Source organism: Pelmatolapia mariae, linkage group LG22, assembly GCF_036321145.2.
Source record: "Pelmatolapia mariae isolate MD_Pm_ZW linkage group LG22, Pm_UMD_F_2, whole genome shotgun sequence".
NCBI classification, from domain to species: domain Eukaryota; kingdom Metazoa; phylum Chordata; class Actinopteri; order Cichliformes; family Cichlidae; genus Pelmatolapia; species Pelmatolapia mariae.
Genome location: NC_086245.2, coordinates 4,663,287 through 4,688,237, shown reverse-complemented (window position 1 = coordinate 4,688,237; position 24,951 = coordinate 4,663,287). Strand labels below are relative to the sequence as shown.

The window sequence follows — 24,951 nt, the reverse complement described above, 5'->3', positions numbered from 1 at the left end:
TATAATAATATATATAACATATTATATAACATAATATAATAAGCTCCTCCCATGTAGTTTTGTACTGATCCAACATCTTCTCATGATCACCCTTACCCCGTGATTCAAGAGCTTACATGGAGCTCCAGACCAAGGATGACTGATGGCCGTTTAGAGTTCTCCCTCTTCCGGACAATCACACCTACACCTGTCACCTTCTCACCAAGCTTCTTGCTGATGGTCTTGCAGTCTATCCCAGCCTTGTGCAGGTCTACAGTCATGTTCCTGATGTCCTCTGGGAGCTCTTTGGACTTGACCACGATGGTGGATTGATTGATTGGGAGAATTCTGGCTGGGTTCCAGGGGATCAAATACTTCGGTTCTCAGTGAAATTTAAGTCAATAACTTTTATGTGATGCAATTTCTTCTGGATTTTTGTTGGATTTCTGTCTCTTTCAATTAAAATGAAACTACCATACAAATTCATTTCAATACAGCAGGGGATCAAATATTAATTTCCCTGTATACAACACAAATTCATAACATTAGCAATTTAAAGCACTTTCACAATAGTATGCAATATTGATGACTAACCAGATACGAAAACCAAAGCTGGGCCTCACATGATTTCTGACTGGTGACTGATAATTAGAGAGCGTTGGTAAGGTTTTGGCATCATCTTAGGATACAGATGGAGAAGTTCTTAAGATTAAAAGTGTTTTTTAAGGTGTAGCAACAAAACAGATGTTTCATTTCAACAGACCACAAAGGCAGCTAAAGCAAGAAAACATCCAGCAAACTCAAAATCATTTTCTAGTCACGGCCCAGTGATTTGTGCAGTCATCACTCAGTATAAACAGTAGCTGCACTTCACTTGTGTTAAGACGGGTCAGAGTTTAAGGAGCAGAATCACAATCACAACACCAGCTCTCATCTCAATCTAAGCTTTTCTATACCATGTTTACAAATTAATCTATAGAAGGACAGGTCAGCAAGGCCATGACTGAGAGAGGAGGCGTGATGAGGAAGGCAGGCGAGGCGAGAGCGAGAGTGGAGGAAAAGACACTGCAGGGAGCAAAGGGGAGGGAAAGTAACAGATGGACTTGGGAGGATTAGAGGGAAATCTGGGTGGGTTTCTGATGGAAACTCACCCAAAGAAGCGCGAGGGAGTAATGAGGGAGCATGAAAAAGAAAGGTGAAGGAAACTGGAACCCTGCTTGAAGACAGGTGAAGGAAACACAAAAAGAGCCTCTCCTGAGATCCAAAGAAAAGGTAAGTAGATTTTTTTTTTTTTTATCATTATGTTCTGCAAGTGTAAGCCGATCAATCGGCAGCAGCTGGATTTCAGCTTTTACTGATGAGATGAAACAAAGAGCTCTCTCAAACAGGGAAACTATATTTTTTTACTTGTATTTATGGAAATCTGTGATGCTTCAACGAGCTGTGTTAATTCAGTTTTTCTATCGCTGACATCTTAAGCCAGTAAAAACAGCATTTCTAATCTAGGACTGAGATCGGAGTCAGTAAAAATGAATGTCTTGAGGAAGGTGTCACCATATCAGATCGTCACCATTGTTGTGTTAAACTTGACAATGATTTTATCGTGATGTCTGTGGAAAATCTAAAAAATTAATAAATAAATAGCGGTACCACTCTCAGCTCAGCTCCTCTCCTTCTAGGGATCTTTGAATTTCAGGTTTTGTGCAGTTTGTCTTCATCATTTTATATTGATGACGTGGTCAGGTGTGTGGTACCAGATAATCCAGCAGAACAGTACATGCATTTGTGGAGTGTGTGGATTATAGGTTTGCCTCACGCTGATTTGATAAGATGAAATTAAACCTCAGTGCCTCATCAATCAAGTTATGAATTTAGTCATTTGATTAAATTGGGGCTCTGTGTGTGGGTGTGGGTGTGGGTGGGTGTTTATAGCATACATAGAGAAACTCCTGCTGTGATGCCCATCAAACTTTATCTAAAATAGTTTTTGGAAATAGCTAAATTTTTATAGTTATCAACACTTTAATTCACATTTAGTGGATAATAAATTTTGAAAAGAAAACTGTCAAATACTGGGAAATATGATTTCAAATATAAAAACACACACTTTTGTTTTTACTCTCTTTACTTCTTTATTTAAAAAATTGTGTATGTATGTTTCTGACACACTGATCGTTAAAATATAAAGTTTTATATTTTGTAATTAATTGCTTTGCGTGAATTTTGCTTTTACTACATTTGTGCTTATAATGTATGATGTGTTGCAATAGGACATGATACAATACAATATGGTCTGATGGAATCATATTATATTATATTATATTATATTATATTATATTATATTATATTATATTATATTATATTATATTATATTATATTATATTATATTATATTATATTATATTATATTATCACAGGGGGGTGGACCCTATCCCAGAATTATATTGCTACATCAGATTCTAGTTTAATGATTTGAGTCTAATACGTTGTATTAAATATAACCAATTTACAAATGTGGCACCTGGCAGGATTAAGTGCAGCTCAAATCACTTGGACATAGACGTGACTCTGTCTTCATGACTCCTAATCCCAGATCTTTGCCTCCATCATCTGTTTTTCCCTCTCTTAGGTGGTCGTTCAGACAATGACAGCATGAGTGTCAGTAAGCATTAAACTCATCCACCTAACCCCGCAAGATTACCACAGATTACCAGGCCCCGAGGTAGGCCTGAGACGCTGGACTAATCACTTCTTCGTGAGTTCAATCCCTCTCACTGAGGTGGAGGAACAGGTTGAAGAACGGGATGTGCCCTGAGAGTGGAACCGATTAGTCTCAAAATCCGCAGGATAAGATTTAGATGTTTGTCTTTATCTGAGAGGGGAGAAGATATTAATATGAGACCTGAGCGGTGACTGCAGTAGAAACATGGGCTAAATTTGTGTCTCCAAAAGGAAACAAAGGTCCCAAATTTAAACCTGGCCTGCTTCTCTTCATCATGCCTATTTCCTTTAAGTGACACTGCAGCAGGAGGAGAGTTAGAGCTCCCCCTGCATCCTCTGGCCCGCACATCTGTCTCTTGTTTCCTTCGTGCTGGAAAAGATTAAATCCCATAGCTTCATCTTTCTTTATTCCACTGTTCTCTGACCTTTGCTCAGCGCTAACCGTTCTCCTTCTCCAGCGCCGCCCTACTTCCATCTCTCCAACAGACTACTTTTTATCTTCCCCTCCGACCTTCGTTCCACTTCTCAAATACCACTAATCCCCTCTCCTCACTTCTCTCTCTTTCCTACCACTTTATTTTCAATCTCTATTGTATTATCACAGAAAGCTCCCCAATCTTCTGCTCCAGACAGGTCACCAGAACCTGTCTGGCTCTTGCAGCTATTTTTGACACACACTTGCCAAAACCATTTCATTTCTCATTTGGCTGCTTTTGAGTTGAGACGCAGTCATGCTGGAGAAAATGTCCAGACGTAACCGCTCCCTGCTGTCACTGTTCCTCACCTCTCTGGCCCTCACGCTGTCCGTCTGGGCTTTCTGCACCTCTTATTGGTGCGAAGGGACACACAAGGTGGTGAAGCCGGTCTGCCTGTCGCCAGTCAAGATGAAAAACTGCGGGCAGAACAACAGCCAGCCGTACACCACAGGTAAGACATACGGGCCACACAGTGCTTATTCTGGACATTTCAAAGATTTCAAGGATCCTGGTTAATTTGGCAACAGCTGAAGTCACTGATGGTAACAGCAGATGCAGTTAAATCATCTCAAAATGGAAGTAATGACACAACTATCTGTATAGTTTAAAAAAATGAATTTTAGGATAGCTGAAGGACTTTGTTCTTATTTCATGCATCATTTTGAGATTTTTGCTTTATTTGCACTGTTGGTAGTTTTACTTCCTTTTTTTTGTAGTTTTCTGTACTTTGGGATGAGCTGTGATCAAATAGCCCACAAATCATCCAACCAAAATAAAATATTTCTGTAATTTTGACCTTGATGGAAATCCTCAGGCTCTGACGGCACATACACTAAACTTATTTATCATGTGATGGATATTGCTGACATTAGTCTGAAGAGGTGAAACTATATACTGCTGTATATACTTCTTGCTTTGTTCTTTTACTGCCGGTCATATAAAACTAAACAATCAATAAAAAGATGTCATCCACTGATATTTTATTTTTCAGTTGGACAGATGATTCAGTGTAACTCTGGCCTTTACTATTAGGGATTTCTATATTTGTGACAAAATTAAAATGATTTATGATAACCCTAAAAGCTCACAGAACAGCAACAAACTGAGAAGACAACTGATACAAACTCATAAATTCACACACGACGTTCTTTACAGAAGGCAACAACTTGCTAAGATGCAGATATTCATCATAGCAACCTAATGTTTATAGTTTTGCATCTAAAAACATCTCTGCAGGTTGTGACACAAAAGATTAAACTCACTTTTAACATTTACATAATCTGCGTCACCTGTTTTGCTCATTGTTTGATGTAGTGTCACTATGAATTATGGGACAGCATTGTCTCCTTTGGTTTCTTGGAGGATGAGCCAGAGTTAAGGGAGATAATAAAGGATTCGAGCTCCTTTCCTTAGAGAATTTAAAGAGCTCTTATTATGTGCCTGCCACACTGCTGTTTCCAGGTCACTTCACTCAGAAGAAAACAACTATTTGAGTATTTAACGGTGTCTGCTGTGCTCCCATTAGAAATGGGTGCTCCCCTTTCCAGTATTCCCAGCTTCCTTACTGTGCCGTGTGCCAAACCTGACATTGGCTCCACCACTTTATGTGGGTACAAATTTAGGTTGTCATGACCAGACCTTCTCCATAACCTATGCAAACCCCATCTTATGAGTTCAGGGCCACACGTGGGCCAAAGAGCAGAGTTCTCAAAACGTCTGTTTTCTTGCTTATCTTAACTAGCTTTGATGGATGTTTAAAGCCAACTCAGAAGAGCATATAACAAATCTAAGCTGTATTCACTACTTACTCACAGCTACCAGACGGTTGGAGCATTTGATACATGCCTAATTGAATGAAAACCAGCTTCTAAGAAAGTGCTTTCACCCTTAGGTCAGTTTAAACATGAATTATCCCTTTTTCTCCGATTTCTCTTTTGCCTTCTGCCAGCTGGATTTCTCATTTCTCTTGGCTGCACGTGCAGTTTGTGCAGAAAGTCTGAGTGCAGGAATTCTCAGTGCACCACAGTGTTGTCGCACATCACAAGTCATCGAAAATGATCTTTTTCAAAGTGCATCTGTGATGTTGTTGTGGGGTGTGGGATCGTGCAGGCTTCCCTGTCACTTTTACTATTTTCCTGTTTGCTTATTACAGTATGGCATTAGTAGTTTTACTATTACAGGATCTCCACAGCTGCTTGGGTTTAAGTATTTTTAGACTTTATTGCCAGAGATTCACATAATCCCGGCTTTGTTGCTTATCTCAGCACTTTATGGCAGCAGCTGCATGTTGTCTGGATTTGCTAACCCACTTTACCATCATTCAGCTTTAAACCAATTTTATCTCTGTGTAGTATTTAATTTTTATTGCATAAAAGAAGGGCTGATAACACGGAGAACAAGGTTTCAGGGCTGGATTGTGTTACACACTGTGACCCAAAGGAGACCTACTTCAGGATTTATAGCACTGTTTGCTGGCATACTTTTCTCATATTTCTGCAGCTCTAGTCTTATTAGAGCAAAAGCTCCTTGGTAAAAAACAAGAACACAAATGATTCTGTTAATTACTTTAGTTTGCTCTTTTCAAGCAAAAAGGTATGTTTTTATACTGTTTTTGTCCCCCTAAAACTCCTGCTTTACCTTTTTTTACTTGACTCATTAACTCTTGCTCTTCCCCTGAGTTATCTCTTTTTTTTTTTTTTTTTTTTTTTTTTTTTTTAAACCTGTCCCGTTTGGTTCTTTTGCCATCAGAATTATTGTCTAAAGGCGAAGAAAGATGCCCAACGGATTTACTTTACCAAATGGACCATCCCAGCCTTGCCGTAATGGTCCATTTGATTTACCTTTTATTGTTTATTTTATTTTATTTATTTATTTATTTTTTTTACTTGCTAGATACGGGACAGGGGAAAAGAAAAGGGAGAAAGAAAGAGGGGGAAGAAAAAAAAACAGCGAAGAAGAGGGACGGGGATAAAGGGCAAAAAACAAAAACCAACAAAATAAGCAGACAAAAAATACATATATCGATCACCTGGATCACCTGTTGAGAAAGAAAAAAGAAAACAAGCAGAAGAAAACGAGAGTAATAGAATAAACAACATCACAATGATATATGGGAATTTAACGCTAAATACTTAATATTAAACATTATTGTGCAGCACGTAAGATCGACAGCGCACAGTGTGCTTTGAGGTAGGAGCCAAAAAGGGTGTAGTTTGTGTGTGTGATCACCTGTGTGTACACCTGTGAGCATGAGCGCGCTTGTATTTAAGCTGAGTTATCTCTAATGACATTCATTCTCCTGTTTCTCTTCATCCAGAGGTGCCCACCCCAGACCCCAGGAACCCAGCCTCCAATGTCACGCTGTCTCCAGAGCAGAAGGAGGAGCTGGCCAGGATAAGGAAAAAGCAGCTGGCCAACGCTGTCCACTACATCTGGGAGACAGGGGAGGACAAGTACATGCTGAGATACTTCCACACCGGCTTCTGGCTGTCCTGCGAGAAGCACAATGAAGGTTGGTGAGTGGAACAGACTTTGATCAGGGATCGAATAACTTGGGGGGGGGGGGGGGGGGTTGTGCCTGAATAACCTCCATAAAAAACTCTCCGTGCAATATTCAACTGATTTCTTTCATAATCTCAAGGGGCTATGTAAAAGTAAATGAGGTGGAAATAAATTACCTTTTAAAACAAGTTTAATTACAACATTTTTATTACCATAATAACCCAAAAACTAAAAGCAGGTTGAGATAGAGGAATAAGTTAATACATACGGTAAAATGCATCAAACATCACTTAAAAATGGGCGGCAACAACAGATTTTCTAATATTATTTTAACCCTGTTAATGTGCATTAATTAAAACAGCCTCTTCAGACTGCAGTAAACATAACTGTGAATAAACAGAGCCTGCATGAAACCCTGTGTGTAAAGTTTACAGCATTTTTTACTTGCAAGTGAAATTGAAACTAGAAAGTGACTGGAACACATTTTAATATTAAAATTATTCAAAATAAATAAGAAACTAAGAGGAAAGAAAAAATAAGGAATAAGTAAAATAAATCCAAAAAGCATAAAATCTGAGTGTCTTGGGTGAAAGTTTGGTGTGATCTGCAAATACTTCCTTGACAAGTCATTTGTCTGTCCTCTTTCAAGGACAAGCCACAGTCAAAGGAGCATTAAAAGCTAGTAAACAGTCAGTAGAGCTAATTATGCAGTTAGTATGCCATTAGATTATTCCTGCCTTCACTTTAAGAACAATTAATAAGTGTTGCAGAGTATTTTTATGCACAAATACCTGGCAAATAATTTGATTGAGCCATTTATTATCACATGCACAGCTGTAACCTTATTGGTCATTAGGCCATCTTGTAGGACTGGCTGGTGTGAAATGACAGTGACAGTGCTCAGGTATGTAACTTAAAGCCTGGCAGACTCTTAAACTCTTAAATCTTGTGAAACTTGGATCAATCCAGATGTCCCACAGAATGAACCTCACCCCTTCCTCTTTCTGTGTTTGAACTGCTTCACAGATTTGTGCAAATTTGAATTTATTTTTTTTGCAAGAACCCGTATTATTTGTTTTAACAGTCACTGGCAATCTGGTTGATGAGGACAAGTTGGAGATGTGCTTTCTATGAGGACACATCTCAACATGAGGAGACAAGTCTAAAGATTTTATATGCACAAACACATTCATATGTTTTAATCTTCATGTGAGGTTTTGCCAAGCTTTACAAATCAAGTGGAGATCCCAGCCTCTTTAAGTATAAATTATTATTCCCTCTTTTTTAATGTCCTTTCACTGGAGCTCAACAGGGACATGCTGTCCAACGAATAAAACACAAACAGCAAACTTGGAAAATACCCATGTGATCTCGCTGACTCAGCCCAATGAAATCCCGTATTTGCTTCAGAGGAAGATTTGAATACATTTTGTTCACAGCATCGGGATTGTGGATTTTCCAAATCTATCATTTTACTACTTTTAATATAGTGCACCTCATTTAAGCCGCTTTCTAAGCCCGGATTATTGTTGCTACGCAAAAAACTGATGGAGAAACTGTTGGTAGTATGGAGTTAACACATGTGAGTCACACCATAGAGTGCAACCATCCTCTCTTAATGGCAAAAGAAGCTTGAAAGGGTTTCTTCTTTTCACGAACTAAATGATAATAGAGACCAGAGAAAACATTGTTACTGTTGTTAAGTGGCATATGGGCTACATAGTTATGAATACACACATATAAAAGCATATACAGAGTGATGTTGGGTGTCCTGTAAACGGAAAGCAATCACTGTCTTATATCCTTCAATGGAATGATTGCAACTATGACTGATTGTGGTTCAAAGCTGATTTTAGCTTTAAATTTGACCTTTAAGTATGTGTGTGCCTCTCAGTGTTTACAAATGATTATTATTATAGACCCCTGTAAACATTATAGATTTAAAGACAGTATAACAAGCTTCTTAACCCTTGTTTTTAGGTGCAGATCAGGAAGAAAAGTGTCGAAGCTTCATTGAGCTGACACCAGGAGAGACACAAGGTTGGTCCAACACCTAATTTTCATCTCACAAAGGAGAAAACTTTCGATATTTAACCTCAAAAAATTGTCTTGAGGTTTTCTCTATATCCTTAAATGCTTCCAGGTGTGCTCTGGCTGTCTGTCATCAGTGAGTTTATGTACATCGGTCTCCTGGCTATGGGCTTCTTACTGATGTGTGTGGAAGCACTGTGCCTCTGCGCCAAGAGGGAAATGAACGCCCTCAAGATCAATGCCTTTGCAGCTATGTGCACTGTCCTCTCAGGTGAGAACAAATAACATTTTCTGAGTCCTAAAAGGCTGTGGGCACTTGCTTGCTTGCTTGAAAAACCTCAAGAGGATAAGGTTTGGATACAAATGGTGGAAATGACTTTCCTTCAGAGGGTGTGTGGGTGAGGACCTCAGTAATTCAGGAGGGGCTCAGAGTAGAGCTAGGATGGATGGATGGATGGATGGATGGCTGGACTGCCATATTTCAGTCATTCCTACAATAATAACCTCCAAAATTTGAATTATTTCAACTTACTTTTTTATTTTTTAACCATATTTTTTCAGGTTGCAGCAAAGATAACGGTATCTCCATGTTTCTGTCCTCTCCCAGGCATGATGGGGATGGTAGCTCACATGATGTACACAACAGTGTTTCAGATGACTGTGAGCATCGGACCTAAAGACTGGAGGCCACAGAGCTGGGACTACGGCTGGTCTTTTGCGTAAGTTTCAATTAAACCAAAGTAATTATTCTGCATTAAAGTAAAATATTCACCAACAATCTTCAGATTAGATGAAATATCCCACAGAGTTTGATTATCACCCAATATTGTCATAATATTTTATATCTGCAAGGTGTGTAAACATTATCTGGTTAGCAAGCTATACAGGCAGCTGTTTTGACAGTGGCTGTGACAAACACTAACATGGTCACAATTACCCATAGCTGTGGTCAGGAGTTTACATGAATGATTGGCATGGTGGCTTTTAATTATTTTTCTGTATTTCTTTTTCTAGGGTCAAATGGTTGCACAGAACACATCTTTAATGACTTTTAAAAACAATAATTGAGTGCAAAAGTTTTTAATTTATCTGGAATTTTCTGTGATCCACACAGGGTCAGAAGCATGCATAGAGGCTCAAAACGATACATATACCGCCACAAATATCTGATTAAATGTCCCTCACCAGACACTTTTGGTAGCCATCAACAAGCGTCTGGCATAATTCTAGCTATTCTAGATATTTCACCAATCTCATTGGCTGATTTGTTGGATTTTCAACATGGTTGAGGTCAGGGCTTTAGGCAGGCCATTCTAGGTGCATAATGCTAGTTACTTTGCCCATTTCAAAACCAGTGTTGATGTGTGTTTTTGATCATTGTTCTGTTGAAATGCCCATTTGTATCTAAGGTGCAAACATCTAGCTGTTGGTTTGAGGTAAAGTTGAATAATTTGAACATAGTCCTCCATCTTTATTATCCGCTTTGTGAAATGTATCAGTACCACTGACAGGAAACAGCATGATGCTTCTACCACTATGCTTAACAGTTCGTATAGTTGTCTGAGGTTTGAAAGCCTCACCTTTACACCTCCAAACAATTCCTACTATCATTGTAGCTCAATCTTTGTCTCATCTGACCATGAATCTAGGAGGAATTTGGCTTTTACATGTGGGCAGTTGAAAATTTCAGTTTAGCTTGAAGGTGTCGGTTCGGGACCTGGGACTTCTTTCTTGGTCTGTACTCTCAGTCCATGGCAATGTAAAACTGGTTTCCAGTTCATGGGAGGCTTGAGCCTTTGTGGTTCCTAGGCTGTTCTTGAACTTAATAGGCCTTATTTGAAGTGAGTGTACGAATATGTTTGAGCTTTCATTGATACTCCTGACCCTGTGTGGATTAGAGAAAATTTCAAATAAATTCAAACTTGTGCATCCAGTTCTTGTTTTTTTAAATCATTAAAATGTATGGTTTATTGTCATTCCACTTTGGAAAAAGAACCCTTCAAAGAAACAATTAAAAGCCCCAAATTTCCATGACATTCTTGCCCGTGGTGAGTGCATGTAAACTTACTGACCACAGTTATAGATGCTGTCTCTCCAAGCTTCAGTAGTTATATGGCACTTTAAAGAACTTCACTGATTCAATCTTTCCCCCTCTCCAGCATGGCGTGGCTTTCATTCAGCTGCTGCATGGCAGCTGCTGTGGCCACATTGAACTCCTACACCAAGACCATCATTGAGATGAAGCACCGGGCTCGGGTAAGGCTGGAGGAGGCCCGAAATACCACCAGTGCCCCCTCCTATGAGGAGGTTGTTCGAGCTGGGCCGGGAGGGATTTACTCCGTCAGTCAGCTGATGCAGCTTGGACAACAGGGGGCTCTAATGGACCCAATGTGGCCCAGAGGAGTGGGACCAGCTGTTGGACCTCTGACATGTGGCGCTGGGGGAGCACTGCTCGTTGGTGGAGGAGGAATTGGAGTTGGAGGGATGGGAAATCTTGGTGTTGGGATGGGACTGGGAGGAATGCCATCTATGGCAGGTGCTGGGGGAAATGGTGTTGGAATGGGAGGTGGAGCAGGGGGAGGAATGGGAGCAGGTGGAGTAGGAGGGGGGAAGCTGGCAGACCCTCATGGTGTGGTTGTGGTGGAAGGCTGCGGCACCGAAGGATGTGAAGATTGTGAACGTGAGATGGACGAGATAAATTATGCCCTCCAGGAGGAGCGAGAGGACTCGCTCTGCTAAGACTTCTCGGGGCAGAAGACCTCGACAAACATCTCTCCACGGCAGATTTTACTTATCTCACTAAAACTACAATAAAATATATTTAAAAAAATTCACAGGACTTGCACAGACACACACACACCTTTAATCTTTAACTGCAGTTTTGTACATGTGGGGTTGCAGAAGTTTCAAATCAATTCTAGACTATTTTCAGTACTACATCTATTACAGTATGAGAATTTCAATTTCTGGACCAGTGGCGAGCAAAAGAGCCCGAACTGTTAGTGTTGTGGTTTATTACTGTAAGAGTTACCACAGCAACATCTTCATCCTATCTCAGTAGTGTTTCTGTCCACATGGCGGTATAAACTCTGCAGACGTATGTGCAGTAGAAGAACCAAAATAACTGGCTTAAAGACAATGCAAGCTGCACAGAGCTGCAATGTTGGGAGTTGGGATTATTATATTGGCAAGTGAATATTTGAATAGGGTTTAATACCTGAATCAGAATATTATGGCCCTTCTACATGTCTTACACATGGAGTTAGCTTACAGTTGTTCCTGGCTGGAAGTACATATAACTTTAGGCAACTGAAATTTAAACACACGCGCGCGCACACACACACACACACACACACACACACACACACACACACACACACACACACACACACACACACACACACACACACACACACAGTTTGATTTTATAAAACTGCACAAATTATTTTGTTTTTCAAGCCTTACATTTCTTCAGGGATTTGATGTAATTCAGTGACTCATTGGATGTTAGAGATGATGTGAATGTATTCAAGGGGCAACAATACATAACAAATAATATAACACAAGTTTGCAATCACATTTGCTGTATGTATATTTTTATTTTTAATCTGTTTTTGCATGATTGTATAAAATTCTCTCCACATTAAGGTGATGAATAAACATGAAGCACATTCATTGCATGACTGGACTCGTCACTTCTAATAGACTTTAATGGAATCAATGATACTAAAGTTCTTCAAGACAAGAATTTATTTTCTTTTTCAAGTTCATTCAAGTTAAGGGTTTAGGCTTTCAAACCTAACTTAACTGTACCATTCGGTGCTATGTGCACCTACATAGATTTGCATTCAAACGTATAGACTTTCTAAACTTTCTGAAGATGATGTACCAGTGCGTCATTTCTACTTTAGAAATTTATAGAGTCGACCTCTGTAAAAACCTTTTCAGGAAGAGACTTGTCAGGAAGAGGCCAGACTCTATAGATGCCCTTCTGCATCCAGCAGTATGCACGGGTCCACTGGGACACCCGAACCACAGGTTTTTGGTATTTCCACATTGGCTTCATTCATGCTAGAGATACAGCTCCAAGGTAATGTATATTTGCATCGATGAAATCAAGAAGAACCAGAATTTCGAGTGTTTGTCATCTAAACCTGCAGATATTTCTCAAAACTGTGTCAGAAAAAATGTAGTTTATTTACATATCTGAAGAATAAACTGGAAATAATCAACCCTGTCTGAAATATTTGGGTGTGACATGGCTCGTCTTTAGCTGTGGTAATAATGGGGTAGACTGTGATCAATGGTGTCTTGTAAACTTAGTGTTGACATCAGAGTTTTTTTTATCAGTTTTTATCATTTATGAAGATGCTGCAAGTGTATTTATCTTTTTGCATTGTAACTACATCACTACAATAAATTAAAGAACCAACACTGGCTGACATCTTTAAGTTAAAATACAAAGAAAATAAATAAAGGCAAAAAATACATCTGCTTTTACATTTTAATAAACAAGAAGTTACAATTTTTAATTTTTTGGTCTTTAGCTTGGCTTTGACATGTTACATATATTGACCTTGACCTTGAAATAATTTCGGATGATTTCTACTCACTTTGGAATTATTGTGACTTTTTTTCTTCTTGCTATTATGAGATTTATCTTCATATATTGTATTGAAATATTTAAATAAACAACTGGCAACATTTATAAAACATTAATTACTTTGGTGATCACTTTACCTTCCACTCAGAACCATCTAAAAATCCAAGTTTTAACTCGCTGAATAGAATCAAATATCTGCAGAACCAATACCTGTTAAGGGTTCATTTGGGTCCCTCAGACACAGATACAGTAGATCGAGGAAAGAAAGAAAAAAGAAGGATCAACAATTACATTCACAGAGAGATTTGGATGTTCAGACAGATGCTTTCAAATGCTGGACAGAAGATTATGTCAGTAATCTCTGCAATCAGGGGAATGAGAACGAGAGAGACAGAGAGACAGAGAGAGAGAGAGAGAGAACTTGACATCATGCAGGGACAGAAACAGATAAAAGTCAACTGTAAGGTCTCTGAGCAGTATGTGGAGAGTAATTAAAATGTATATAAACAGTTGAATTATGCAACAGTTACACAACCAACAACATATAAAAATTAGAGGCTTTTTAAAATTTGTATAAATTTGCATAAACAGACCTGTGTCAAGTTTCATTTTGAACATTTTGGGAACACCTGAAGGCTCCCAGACACCAAACATGATGTTTTTGAAGGAAGCATCTGAAGTAAATTTATTTTTCTGTGACTTGAAGTGAATAAAAAAAGTAAGGCAGATGTCTCTAAGAAACTAGAACAAGAAAGTAGGTCTTTTTTATTATGAAACAACATTAATCTTTTATGCAGACACTTCTGTGTCTTGTGTAACTTAAGAAAGTGTCCACTGCTAAACAGGACATCTGGAGATATGTGTATGCATGAAGGATTTGGCTCTTATTTGTAGATAAAATATGATCATGGTGATATTCCGATCAGTTTGGTTTGGTGACAAATTTCTGCTACTACAGCAACATAAAAGAGGAGATTTCGATGCCGAGGTATTTAAAAATCCACACAGCAATACTTGTTTCTTAAAACCAAGTTCAGATTATTTTGGATTATCTCCAGACCATACTGAGAACACCAGGGATTTGTTAAATCTGAACTATTCACAGCGGGATACAAGGATTATACTATAAATAGTTTTGGTTTTTTGGTTTGCTTTTTAGGGTTTTTTATTTTTCAAATGTAGTTCTTCTTTTTTTAGTAGGACAGTTACCGATAATGCATTATTAAGTTTTGAGTTATCAAAAAATATATATGGGAGAAGATAAATGGGAAAGGAGGTAATAATAAAGAGACACAGTCATTAACAAGAACTTTAGTTGTCACTGACTTCAGCACATTTCCTGTTTTTGACACAAAAACTGTGCAGCTATGTAAATAGCAGTGGAATACTTCAACAACTACAGATTGACATTTTTTCTTCACTTCTTCATTTAGAGCACGCTCTAATAAAGAAAAAAGGACTGCAATATTGTCATGGTTGCTTTATTAACTTTGTCTTGACATTTTGTGCAAGTACTGCATACTTAGCTGTGGATCATCAACAGTGGAGTTACATCACCATGACTTGAACTACAGATGTGTATACCAGAAAGCCAAATCCTTTTCAGAGAGTAAATTTGTTATGATGTGGCAAAAAGGACCAAAATGCAGACTTGAACAAAAAAATATAAACTTCAATTAGGTGGCATGCATCAGTCAATCAAAATCTGCATGTTTGTGTACTAAAATTATTATTTTTTAAATGTTACAGAAGCCATTTTCCAGTTAACAATGTTTTTGTTATTTTGTTAATTTCTTAATTTTAAGAAGAAATCACAGTTTTTAGATTAGATTTACATCGACATAAAAAGGAATTTTGATAATGACATTTTATTACAATTCCAACATGTTGTTTTATTCAGTGTATTGTACAGGGTCAAGACTTGATTTCACATGTTGTCTTACAATAACAAGTCTATTCTCCATATTCACCACTTAACTATGACATTGAACATTTAAGACTGTGACATATGGATAAAATAAAGAATGTAAAAGACATGAAATTAGACCAGGATAAAGGAAACCTCCTGCATTTACTGTAGTTACACCATGGGCTATATGTTGGTTTGGGTTAGAAAAGGAGGTAGAACATAACTTGTGGTAGTAATAATGTTGACTACTCTGAATGACATTTTGTAGCTTTCATCTTCTTAAGAGATTCAAACTAAATACTTAGTTTCTAAATGTGGAAGAAGCGATCCGAAGATGGACATTTTATTTACATGCTGTAAAAGTTTGTTCGCATGTTTAAGAGGGGATGTTGTCTGTATGGTAGACACATACCTGTGATACTTTGAAATTTGAAATGCTTACAGTTTGTCCCATTTTTCTCCTCAACATTTTATGCACTGTAAATAACTTCGACAGCACACATGGGTATACAATAAATGTTATAAAACCACTGAAGAGGTTCTGTGTCATTGTTTAAATTAGACCAACTGGGCATTATCATCAAACCTGCAATGTGTTCATGTTTTGTGAAAGTGCTGTCAGGTGAAGTGGACAAAAAAAGACAGTGACAGAACTGGAGAAATATACAGTGAAAATGTCTGAACAGCTACTTTAAAGGTGAGTATTGAATCAAGCGAAGAGCATCGTCATTATCCAAAACTCCCTGGATGAACTCTCCTTCTGCAATTCGGTCTGCAAAGAGAAAAAACAAGTTTATTATCATTTATTTGTTTTGTTTATTTGGAGTAATATCAAAAACTAAAAGTCTTCAAAGATGGACATTAAACATAGATACACTTAAAAGGCATTGCAATTACAAACTGTGTAATTGAGGAATGTCATTTACTTTGATACTATAACAATCCAGTAGCCTAACCTATGACTGTCAGATTTGTCACATTCCTCAGGGATTTATTTCTAAACCAGTGTTTTCATTGGTTTAGAGCTGAACACTATTGCAAGTGTAATCTACTTATCTGTCCATATCCAATGTCCATATACGTCTTCACTATTTCTTACCGTTGTCACCCTTGTCAAAATATTTCCAGAGTTTAGCCGCCCTCTTCTCAGCTGTGTTTTCATCTTCAGGCAACTTTGCCATCTCTTCTTTGGGAATCAGCTTAAAAATGGCCTGTTAAGGGTAAAATAACAAAATTTGGTGAAAAGAGAGAAAAGATTTCACTTGTGTGAGCTACAGCTGTATACAGTAAAATCTATTTTTGTGGCTGCAGAGGGAAATGGAGCCATTGCACTCAAATCCTCCTTTAATCTGAACCGCTTTGTCACATCTATGAGCTGATGAGGTGCCTCGCAAACAAAAACAGCAACAAACTGCTGTGATTCTACAGATTAACCAACCAGCTCTTTTGGCCTCTCTGGCTTTATTTAGTGAATATATGAATTCTAATCTTTAAGAATGAAATGTGGCTGCTCTAATAAGGTTTCCAAGCAATATAAAGATACATTAATACTACACAGCACAGTAACAGGCCTCAGCTGCCTGTCTTAAGAATATATGAGTTTGTTAAATACTGCAAAATTTTATTTTTCCAAATGTTAACTGAATAATTTTGTTACATATCAGGGAGGACGAGCACTACTCTGGGCACAAAAAACTAAAGTGAGAAGGCACTGGCTTTATATAATTATAAGTGCCTTTTTATATTTGTCTGCATACTGTCAACAAATAATGATGGTGCTTATTGATGAAAGTTTCCAGTTTTCTCTCTAAAAAAATAATTCAAGTACAAAACACTGGGTGGTAGATAAAACTGATTAATTTTCAATTCCATTCAAATTATTTCGGTTTAATTTTACTTATTATTATTATATTATTTATACATTTATAGCACCAGATCATATCAAATATTGCCTCAATGTGCTTTATTTTTGCAAGATTTTATGACATCAAACAAGTTCAAACACTGTCTTAAATCATCCAGTATGCCCATGACACATTTGTTTCCGTTATACTTGATTTGCTATTCAAAATTTAATATCTCACATACTGTCATACTTCTTTGAAATGTATTAAAATTAATTTCACTTACTAAGAGTAAAAAAATGAATATGTGGAAAACTGAGGCTACGTTGTGACATATTACCTATATATTACCTATAGACATTTCAAAATTTGTCTAAAACTTTGCAACATTATGTTTATTTCTTTAGGGTTAAGTTAAATGCAATCTGTTTATCAGCATTAATAAATTCTTTTTTATTTATGATCATATATAAGAAAATGAAAATATAAACCCACGTTTAAGCTCAGAATTTAAGCATATTTGGAGTCTTAATTTCAACTATAGTGGCCTGTTTTGCTATTTTACAGGTAGCACATTTAGTTCAAGACAGTCTAACATCATCTTCTATGCAGATAATACCTTTGTCTAACTTTGTTCTTGTGATTCCACCTTTTTCTGTAAACAGTGTACAAACATCTAGAAGCCAAAGCTAAAGGAAAAGCAGTGATTTAGCACTTCATCACCACCCTTTCACTCACCGTGCAGATTTCCGTGACCTCTGACTTGGTGATGTATCCATTCTTGTCCACATCAAACAGCGAGAAGGCCCATTCGAGTTTCCTGGTGGTCTTTCCTGTTGATGTCATGTGGAGGGCAATGATGTACTCCTTGAAGTCCAGAGTGCCATCATCATTTGTGTCAAAGGAGCGGAAGACGTGTTGAGCATATGTATTGGCATCACTTTCTGGAAAGAACTTGCTGTAGATTGTCTGAAACTCCTCTTTTGAGATGCGGCCATTTGGACACTGCTTCTTGAAGTTTTCATACCACTGGACAATTTCAGTCTCTGAGAACTTGGTGTTGAGCTTCAGATCCTCCAGGATCTCTTTGGACACAGCTCCGCTCTTGCTATTTCCCATTGCTGGTGTTTTAGTGATGTTTTAGAGCTTTATTTGAGAGTGAATCTGTGGCCCCTGGCTCTTCTAGGGCAATTATAACCCAACTTTAACCTAAGAAGTTACCTCCTCTGCTTTGCCAAAGGGGTAACTATTCCCGAGGTATGGTGGCAGCCCTCTTGATCCTGTCTTCGCCTGCTATTCAGCCCACCAACGCAAAAGCTGTGAAAAGAACAGCCGTATGGTAAGCTCTTTAAGCCACTCAACCATCTGTACTTCCAGCAATAGGTGACAAGGTTCATTTCAGGTCAAAAGTAAAGTCCTTGCTTATCGACATCGAAGTGTGCAAGTCTCTACCCTGTTGATCTCTTAAAATAAGCACCAAGCCAGGTTGCAACTGAGGACTCAAATAGACATGATCTTGGCCCATGAGTGCACCTTGTACTGAGAGTTATTTAGTCCCAGTAAGTTTCTATAATGAGCTTCATCCATACTTAGGAGTCTTATCTATCTATTACTTCATGGGAAAAAATGCAGTGCTTGCCAAAGTTTAAATTTTCATTACCAATGTTGAACAAAAACTGAAATGGCCGAACCATAAATGTATCTTCACATGAGTGATTGCATCTATAAGTGACAGTCAATCAATAGCTTTAAATGTACACACTGGTAAGGGTCTTCAAAAGTCAGCCTGCAGCTAAGCTTGTAGTGAACATTTGTACCTCTACAAATGGAAGACCCTTGTTTGATATAATAACTAGATCCAACATCATTACATGAAAACAAAAATGTTTTTTCTTGCAAATTATAAAATACCCCAAAAAAGTGTGAAAGTGATTATTTTATAAAATTAATGAATTCGTCTGTGATAAACATTAGTGAATAGGACGAAATTTCTCTTAATATATTTTTAAAAATTCAGTTTTGGGTAAATGTCTCTTGCGAGCTGTAAAACAAAGAAACTAAAACAAAGAGAAGTTTCAGTTTCAAGTCAAAAAACTTGAATTTAACCATTAAGAAATAAAATTCATTGCTCATTAAATTGAGTTGAACAACACCTGATTAAGATGCCATAAAGTAATAAGTCTAACAGTATCCTTAGTGTTTCCACACTCCTTATAATCAGAATTTATCTTGCCAGTGTTGCTCAGCTCGTTCTGTCTCCTACCTGTGTGATCAGCTGGGGAGTCCAGGACAAACAGTGATGCTCTGTCTGTGAGTAGCTGAGGAAATCAACCTCCACCTGATGGGTAGAGTCAATTAATCTGGATCACCCTGAGGCGGAGCCACATCAGCACCCATGTGAGTCCCTGAGCTTCCTGAGCTACTGCTTCCTTTATATATATATATATATATATATATATATATATGATGTTTCTCACAAATAACTTTCACTACTACTTATACTCAACAAGAGTATTTTTGTTCATTATCAAGACTGAACAAAAGGCTCAAACCACTATTGATATATTCTCATTTCTTTGGTTTGACAGACATATAGCTATACTATGATCAGGTTGTAATTTTGTGCCATTTTTCTGAATATTTTTGCACTTTGTCGGAGATCTGGTCAGTCTGTCATTGTCATTGTGACATGAAAACAGAGCCTGTAAGGACACTTACAATGAGACGCCACATTAAAATAGCTCCACCTGACGCTTGCAACAGGACGCATGAGAGCATCCTGTTGTGTTTGGCAGTCTGACAATGGCAGTAAATACTCTGGGCTTTTTTTTTTGGCTGTGGGGTGAATCAAGGACTGTGTTTGTTCCTTGTATCCCATGAATGCTCAATCCAACTGTGATCTCAAGACCTTGAGGACTGGGTAAATGTTTTGAGTTTGCCATTTTGTTTGAGACACTCCTGAGCAGGTTTTTCCAACTGGCAGTGAGCACTCTTATGGTCTATTTAGTGGGAGCTATCAAAGTAACATCCACAAGAATGCACAGGGTTTCCAGATGTTGCATTGTAACGTCAATGCTATCCAACATTCCTGTGTACGATGACCAATCAGTTTATGTCATCTGTTATTTTCAGAAAGATTTTCTTTAAAATCCTGTTCTAGATTATATCATTGGAGTTTCTTTAGTTTGGGTATTCAGAGAGAGAGAGAGAGACAAATAAAACTAAGGTAATTATAATTTAGCTTCACTAATTTTGGCTGTGGTTACTTTGATCATGTAGATCATGAGGCTGGCTGCACAAGTGAAAAATGAACAACCAGGTACAAAAATGGATTTGGTCAGTAGAGATAATCTCCTTATTATCACAACTGTACAGGGAGGACAGTTTTTATGCCCTACTTATGTGGGGATTTTTAACTGACAGGAGTACTGGCACAGGCAGTTTTTTAGGCTCACCAAATTATAGTTACAGAACTGAGCTTCTCTCCCTGGTGTGTGATGTTTAGGCCTTCAGTGAAAGAAGTTCAGTGACTTGAATTAGCCAACGTAAACTCCAGTAGATTCGTACTGCCTTCCTTCCATTTAAATCTGACAAATACTTTTGTGGCTCCCAAAAGAATCCAAACTCTTAAACTGAGGCTACAAAATGCGCAGTTCAGGTAGTAGGAGGTATCGCAGTGGTTATACCCCTTCTTTACATACAGTCTGTGTACAGAAAGAGTCAAAACAATTTGTGAACTAATAGAATAATAACACAGCCTTTGAAACTTAGCATCATCTCACAAAGCAATGGCAAAAATGAACATATATATTTTAAGTATACAAAAAAAAGCAAAGCCTCTGTTATTCTGGTGTGAGATTTTTATCCTTTATTATTAATCAGGCTGCTGAAGTAATTCAACTTATGTTTTAGTAATCTGATTTAATTTAATTTTGAATTATCATTGTCTATATAAAAGCTTAATTATTACCACTGCTGTAAAATATTATGCCTTAAAAGTAACAGGACAGGCTTGTTTCTATCTTCAGCCTACAGAGCAAATCAAGTCAGCTGACTGATCTAGGCACTGAAGCATTGCAAGCGCACTGCAGGGTTTGTCTGCTGTAAAAATAAACCCCATCAAGTGAAGTGACAAAGTTAAAGGAAGCTGTTTCCAAATCTACCTTGGACCTTTAGGCAGCCCAAGATTTAGCAGTTTAAATCCAGTTGGCAGGCAGCAGGTGGAGGATATATCTGCTGCATTCAGCGGGGGATTTAAATACACTTAAAGTGAGTGTTGACTGATCCACCATCTGCTCCACTGTCAACCAGTCTACACAGAAACCCATCAACATCCAACAGAGTGCACCTGCACTGAACCAACCAAAGTCTCTATCAATACAGAAAAGCATGATGGGAAAGCAACTGTCTGAACCCCACTGAAAGGTCACAACTTGTGTGACACTCCACACTTTTAATTTCGTGCGTCTAGATTTTTCTTTTATCTTGTCTAATATTTGTACTGCCCACACAGTCATGCATAAGTGATAAGAATTACAAAAGTCACATCATTTACAGTTACATCATTTTATAAACTCAATCTCTGAGACAAACTAGGAGGGCACAGGGAACACATTCTGTCTTTCAGTGCATTCAAACACACTCCATCTCACTTCCTACCTTGGCTCATAATGATGAGTGGTGACAGTGCTAACGTCCAAGCTACCATGCTAATGCTAGACTCCAGTTACAGAGGCCTATAGACTATCAACAACCATCTGCAAGCAGTTACTGGTAAGGAAAAATGTGTATTCTTCAATTTGTTGGAACGGTTGCTGGAGATGCATGGCAGTTGGTGGGTGAAACTGGTTGCAAAGCAGTATATTGTGCTGTACTACACCAAAACCTTGTTTTGCGTTTGCTTTAATTGCTCATGAATCACCTAGGCTGCCCATACTTTGTATGGAAGATTCCAACTTCTCTGCAAACAACCAGACAAACTGCTCAACTGCTTTCCAAGAGGTAGTGAAACCTGAAGGGTGGAAATGTTCACCTTCAAAGTAAAAGTTGCACTTTTTGAAACATGTTAAATGTGAATATTCTCATTTTCAGTTTTTGTCACACTTTTTCAACTTTGACTACCACTCGGTGAGTATTTGGCAAGTGTTTGCAGACAAGCTGGTGTCTTTGAGGCAATATACAGTATATTGAGGCAATCTGTTAGCAATCAAAGGAATCACATAGAGCTATCACCTAGCGACAGCCAACAATCACTACCCAACCACTGGAACCCCGATGGGTCTCTGAGTGTGTGTGACTAAGACTTCATAAAGAATTGTGTTCAATGCATCATAGGTCGCACTGGTATAGAAAGGGCCCTTTACTCTATTCAGTGTTTCTGCATTGCATTCTTATCTCAGAAATTCAATTACTGGTTAGAGTTAGCACCATATCTACTTCATTAGGTTTACAAAGACATTAACCCTGCAACCCTGAAAATATGGATACCAAGTGTACAACGTACTAACTGTACAGCATTATTGTTGGCTTTCAATGCCCATAAGTATGCTTAAATGGTATTCATGATGCAGCATGAGGTGAATTTCTGCCATGGTTATGGAGAAGTTTTAGAAATGAGCTGCTTTCATACTTTTTATATAAAAATTATTAATTACTTTAATATTTTTACTCATTTATTTAGCCAAAAAGCTCTGATTGTTTTAGGTCCTACAATGACTTATTTTAAGTGAGTACAAGCTGATTCATAGTCTAAACTCAAAAAGTGAACTCTGTTATATAATCATCATCAACAACAACAGCAACTGTGATGTTGACTTGTTGATGGCGATGGGTCTGTTCTACCTGATTAAGATGACATAAGTAGCTACCTGCAGAAATCCTCTCCACCCACTGCTTTTCTGTCAGGCGGAGCTGTACTGATTTTCTAATGCAGGACAAATTTAGAGCCACGTACGGTAAGCTCTCTCTTGGCAAACAGCTGATGTCTCTTCTATAGAAGTAAAACATCTTAAATCCTGTGCTGACGTGCTGAGGCCTAACTTCATCATCCTGCCCTCCTCTTGGCATCATTAACCACAGCTCCACGGATCATTTGGATTTTACCACTGGACACATAGCAGAGCCAGAGAGGATGAAGAAGACATGCAATGTCAGCTTTCAAGAATAAATAACTTCCTGCAGCAACAACAACAAAAAAAAACAACCTCTGAACTTGTTCAGATTTAGTCTGACTCGAATAGTGCTGGAATAAAAAACAGCTAATGCAGGCTAATATTAGCTAGCTATAGTTAGCAAGCTAAAATCAGTACGAGTTCTATAAAATGTATTACTGTTTCAGTATATTTTAGCATGCCACAAATAAATATTTCACAGTTTTTTAGAAAGTGAAAACAAGAAATGACACCTTGGTGATATTATCCCTCATATTTGACCGATTTGAAAGTTTGACTGACCTAAGATTCCATGACTTCAGCACACAAATTAAATTGTATTAGTCTGCATACAGTGTATTTTATTCAACATTTGTACCCTCTTTGTGTTTCCAGTCCAAAATGACCAGTCATTAGAAACGAATGGGGGAGACAATTTATACATACATACAGACACACAGAAGCATGCATGCATGTGCACACACACACACACACCAACCACTATCGGAACCTTTGCCCAGTCAATCCTCTCCTCCATAGGAACAGCTCATGCGTTGGCAGTTCTCACAAACAGCTGCAACATTGTTTCAATTGCATTGAGCGTTTCTTGTAGCTTTTGTGTATAATGCTTTTTTGATGCCTTGCTCACAAGTCACTGCGTGGCATGACCAAGGCAGGTCAATATACTCTAAGTGTTACTCTTTATGACATATTTGATCACTACACTTGTGAGGAGGACAGAGAATCTGAATTTTTCAGGCCTCTATGTCACTTCAGATTTGATATGTTGTTACTGGTGATTCGCTTTGACTACATGATTCAAAACCAGGCCGTCATCAACAAGACAAGCTGACATGATGAGCAAGGTTTAGGACAAGTGTGTGGAGCGCTGGCCACTCATCACTGTCTTAAGTCCAAACATCAGAGTGGCTTTTGGGAGATGCTGACCTTTTATTTGTTTCTTGCTAATGGGCACAACCAATTTTCAGACTAGCATAGCTTTCGTTGATTTTGTCTCTCTTTTAAAAATGGAATATTATCAGTAAGCACATTAGCATTTAAACCCCAAAGATACTTGTAAATGAGGAGAATATAATTTTCTTTACCCTAAAAACATTCATGGCCAAGGTAACTAATGCACAGCTGTCTTTTGAAGCCCACCATGACTTTGGTCAAGACTTTCAACTATTCCGCACATTCTCCCTTTAAACATACTGATGCTTTATCAGCTTTTTTTTTTTCCACTTTAACCACTCATTTATCATCATCTTCCAATATGCCTGCTGCCATATGATTTTACAAGAATACCAACTAACAAAGCTCCACAAAGGTGGCAGGCAGGGTAATGAGTTCCATGAAGAGACAAACACTTTCCAACCACAGAACAAGAATTTAAGTCTGGGACAGCTAAATTTTACACTTTTATACTAGTTTTTGATTTTGGGGGGGAATTTGCTGTGTTGGCATCCTGATAATGCATGAACCACTGATTTAAAGGAGGAAAACATTTTTGATTTGGATTTTGTTTTGTTTTGGATTTATTTCTATTTTTATTAGAGAAATTACAGCAGCTGTTTAGTTCCCTTTTGCAATTCTTCTCTCACGGAAGGTAACGATTATCTATGACTACTATATTTTTCATTCTTCTGGGTTTCTGGCCTTCCAACACATATTTTAGACCCCCCCTTTTTAATTCTTGCTTTATTGGACCTCATTCTCAATCATCTTGCCTTTTTTAA

General features: G+C 38.0%; 2 protein-coding genes across 2 annotated transcripts; one reads left to right on the top strand and one right to left on the bottom strand.

Annotated features, from left to right (window-relative positions):
- Nucleotides 1-1,090: 1,090 nt before the first annotated feature.
- LOC135932695 (germ cell-specific gene 1-like protein) lies at nt 1,091-14,980 on the top strand. Its single transcript, XM_065470280.1, has 7 exons — nt 1,091-1,251; nt 2,608-3,626; nt 6,492-6,686; nt 8,657-8,716; nt 8,820-8,978; nt 9,315-9,426; nt 10,867-14,980. The coding sequence occupies exons 2-7, from the start codon at nt 3,431-3,433 to the stop codon at nt 11,444-11,446; spliced, it is 1,302 nt and encodes a 433-aa protein (XP_065326352.1). The 5' UTR covers nt 1,091-1,251; nt 2,608-3,430; the 3' UTR covers nt 11,447-14,980.
- Nucleotides 14,776-19,456, bottom strand: LOC135932697 (recoverin-like). Its single transcript, XM_065470282.1, has 4 exons — nt 19,327-19,456; nt 17,802-18,380; nt 16,319-16,430; nt 14,776-15,991 (listed from the first exon to the last, which is right to left on the bottom strand). The coding sequence occupies exons 2-4, from the start codon at nt 18,180-18,182 to the stop codon at nt 15,906-15,908; spliced, it is 579 nt and encodes a 192-aa protein (XP_065326354.1). The 5' UTR covers nt 18,183-18,380; nt 19,327-19,456; the 3' UTR covers nt 14,776-15,905.
- Between the last annotated feature and the right edge of the window lie 5,495 nt (nt 19,457-24,951).